General features: G+C 55.9%; 1 protein-coding gene across 1 annotated transcript in view; it reads right to left on the bottom strand.

Annotated features, from left to right (window-relative positions):
* Window positions 1-2666, bottom strand: part of LOC119586943 — a gene marked incomplete in the record, with an annotated part of 57379 nt that overhangs the window by 1251 nt on the left and 53462 nt on the right. Inside the window, 1 exon segment of the mRNA XM_037935674.1 lies at window positions 1-2397. Coding sequence (XP_037791602.1) covers window positions 1-2397 — 2397 coding nt within the window.

Consider the following 2666-nt stretch of genomic DNA (forward strand, 5'->3'; position numbering starts at 1 on the left):
CACTGCCTTGCTTCTGCTGCATCTGTTGCCTATGCTGAAGAGCTGCTGTCAGTTGTGGGTGCAGCTGTTTCTCAAAAACGTCGGGATTGAATTGGCCTCCAGCTAATTCTGCAAGGTTGGGATCCTGGAAGGGGAATCCTGGCGGTGGAGGCACTCGAGTGCCACTTGTCGTGTCAATAATTTCGCCATTTTCGTCATACTCGATTTCGCCAGGCAAGAGGGACTCGTCGTTCTCGGTTCCCTCTGCCAAAAGCTGGCCATTGAACTCGTTCAGCGAGTTTTCTGGGATGAAGGAAAATGCCTCGTAGGGCGGCATCGTCTTGAGGGCGGTGACCACGCGAGTGATGTGGTAGGTCTGCGTCAGAGTGTAGAATGAGGTTTCGCCTGCGTGCAGCACGGGGAGCACCGACGTCTTCTTCATCAACTCCGTTGTGCTGAACGTCTCCGTCACCGTCTCGAGCAGGGCGGTCACGTCACTCTCGCCGAGGTCGACTGGAGGAAGGGTCGACACGTCACGAGGTCCATCGTCCAGGATGTTTTCAAAGAGCGGCGTTTCGTAGAAGTCGTCCTGTGGCCCAAGGGGCGCAGGCGTCGGGTCGATACTGTGGGTCGTGGTCTTCGTGAACGTGACATAACGTGTATTCTTTGTTGTGCCGACGCGGAACGTGTGAAGCGACCTGATGGTAGCAACTTCGAACCAAACATCTGTGGCTCCATCAGCCGGTGTGCTGGTCACAATCCTCAGGGTTTCCTCTCCCCCTTCAGGAATAATGGGCTCGGGTACAGTTGGTCGGGAAATAGCTTGCGATTCGTCAACAGCCTGAAGATCATCATAATTATCTGGCTGATTGACGGGGCGCCTGTTGATGTTTACTTTGGGTCTTGGTGACGTATTCAGTCGCCAGCGGTTGGCAGGTCGTGTCTGTCTGAAGGGAGCATTTGGAGGGGACCGCAGGGACGTTGGCCGGCTGCTGCCAAAGCGGCGTGTGGGGGTCGGCTTGAACCTCGGCCGGTAAGTGGTGGGCTTGACCTCCTCGGCGTAGAGAGTGCTCACTCGGGGTGTCCTGGTGACAGGCGTTGATCCTCGGAACCCGAAGGAAGGTCGGAGATCCGATCCCGAGAGTTTGAGGTCAAACTCATCCTTTTCCTCGTCGACGTAAGGGTCCTGGGCGAGGCGAGAACGATCCTGACGAGTGTTTTGGCTCTGGCCTGACCCCAGGCGTTTGGCCAAGGCTTCGCGGAGGCGAGCCTGGATGGCCGAGCCTCCTTCCTCTTCCTTCCGGCTGTTGCGCTCTCGGCTTGATGGCTCCGAGAAGAGAGACTCCAGCGGAAGAGACGCAGTAGACTCGGGACTCAAGAACTGCGTAGCGGAGCCTTTGATGACTGATTTGACGGTTTCATAGTCTTCGGGGAGAGATGGACTATTCAAGGAAATCTCAGGGACTGGTGTGGTTTGGAAGATGTGAGATGTGCTCTGCAAGATCTGGGCATATTGCCCTGCGATGTATGTGCCAATGACACTGGTTTCGTGCACAGTGATGAGGCCATCTGACACAATGGTACCGCCAAGCTTGGTGACAAGACCAGTAGGGAAGCTCGAATCACTTGTTACCAAACCGGAGCTGTACAGGTCCTCAAGTGAGGCTGTAGGTTCCACATCATACACATCGTACGTCTCTTCAACATCTAAGACAGGTGCCGAAGATAGGAAATCATAGTGCTCCTTAACCTGACCCAGCTCGTTGTTGATAGCGGTACTGAAAGGCCCAATGACACTAAGAGTTGCAAAGCCTTGTGTAGCGCTGACAACAACCTCCGTGGGCGTGGTGGGCACCACAGTGGGACGGATCACCGACGTAGACTTCGGAGCGAACGTGCCTGTGCCCTCGATCGTGATGGGGACGATGGTGGACCCTCCGGTCTGGCGACGCAGAGATGGAGTCTTCTTGCGGCTATTGAAGTAGTTGAGGTCCAGTCGACGGCGGTTCCCTTGTTCCTGGGAGGAGGAGGACTTGAACCGGCGGAAGGGCTTCGGGCGACTCGGAGGCGCGGTGGGCTTCCTCAGCTCTTCCTTCGCCTCCTCGACCACCTCCTCGACCACCGCCTCTTCGTACTGCGGATAGTCGGCGTCGTAATCGATGATAATCTCTTCGTCGGGAGTGACGTCGAAGAGGGTCTCGATGTCAAGGGCGGTGTGATCCTCGAAGAAGGACGACTGGAGGGTGGAAGAGGAGGAAATGGCAGGGAGCTTTGAAGGGAGCACTGAAGGGGCTGGAGTGGCAGTTACTTTGGGGATCGTGGGCGTGGGTGTGGGCGTCGGTCTCAGCGTTATCCGGGAAGATGGGCGGTTCGGCCGCGAAGGCAGCACGGGGTCTCGGGTCTTGCTGGGCTTCGGCTCTGAAAAGGTTTGGGAATTTAGAATTCTTCATCTATTTGCGATGTATGTTCAGTGCTTTCAGGGATTGACACTAAAATACCTTCATATTCAGAGACCTGAAAAGGGAAGCTGGACCGGCCTCTCGCGCCCGTCGGCCAATCACCGTCGAGACAACCCGAAGGTGATTGGCTGACGGTCCGACAGGTGTCCCAAGTATCTCTGACTATCTCTCTTTATCGTGCGACTCTGCCATCACACACAGGAATAACGCAAAAGCAAACACAAGCAC

This window comes from Penaeus monodon, chromosome 22 (assembly GCF_015228065.2).
Source record: "Penaeus monodon isolate SGIC_2016 chromosome 22, NSTDA_Pmon_1, whole genome shotgun sequence".
In the NCBI taxonomy this organism is placed as follows: domain Eukaryota; kingdom Metazoa; phylum Arthropoda; class Malacostraca; order Decapoda; family Penaeidae; genus Penaeus; species Penaeus monodon.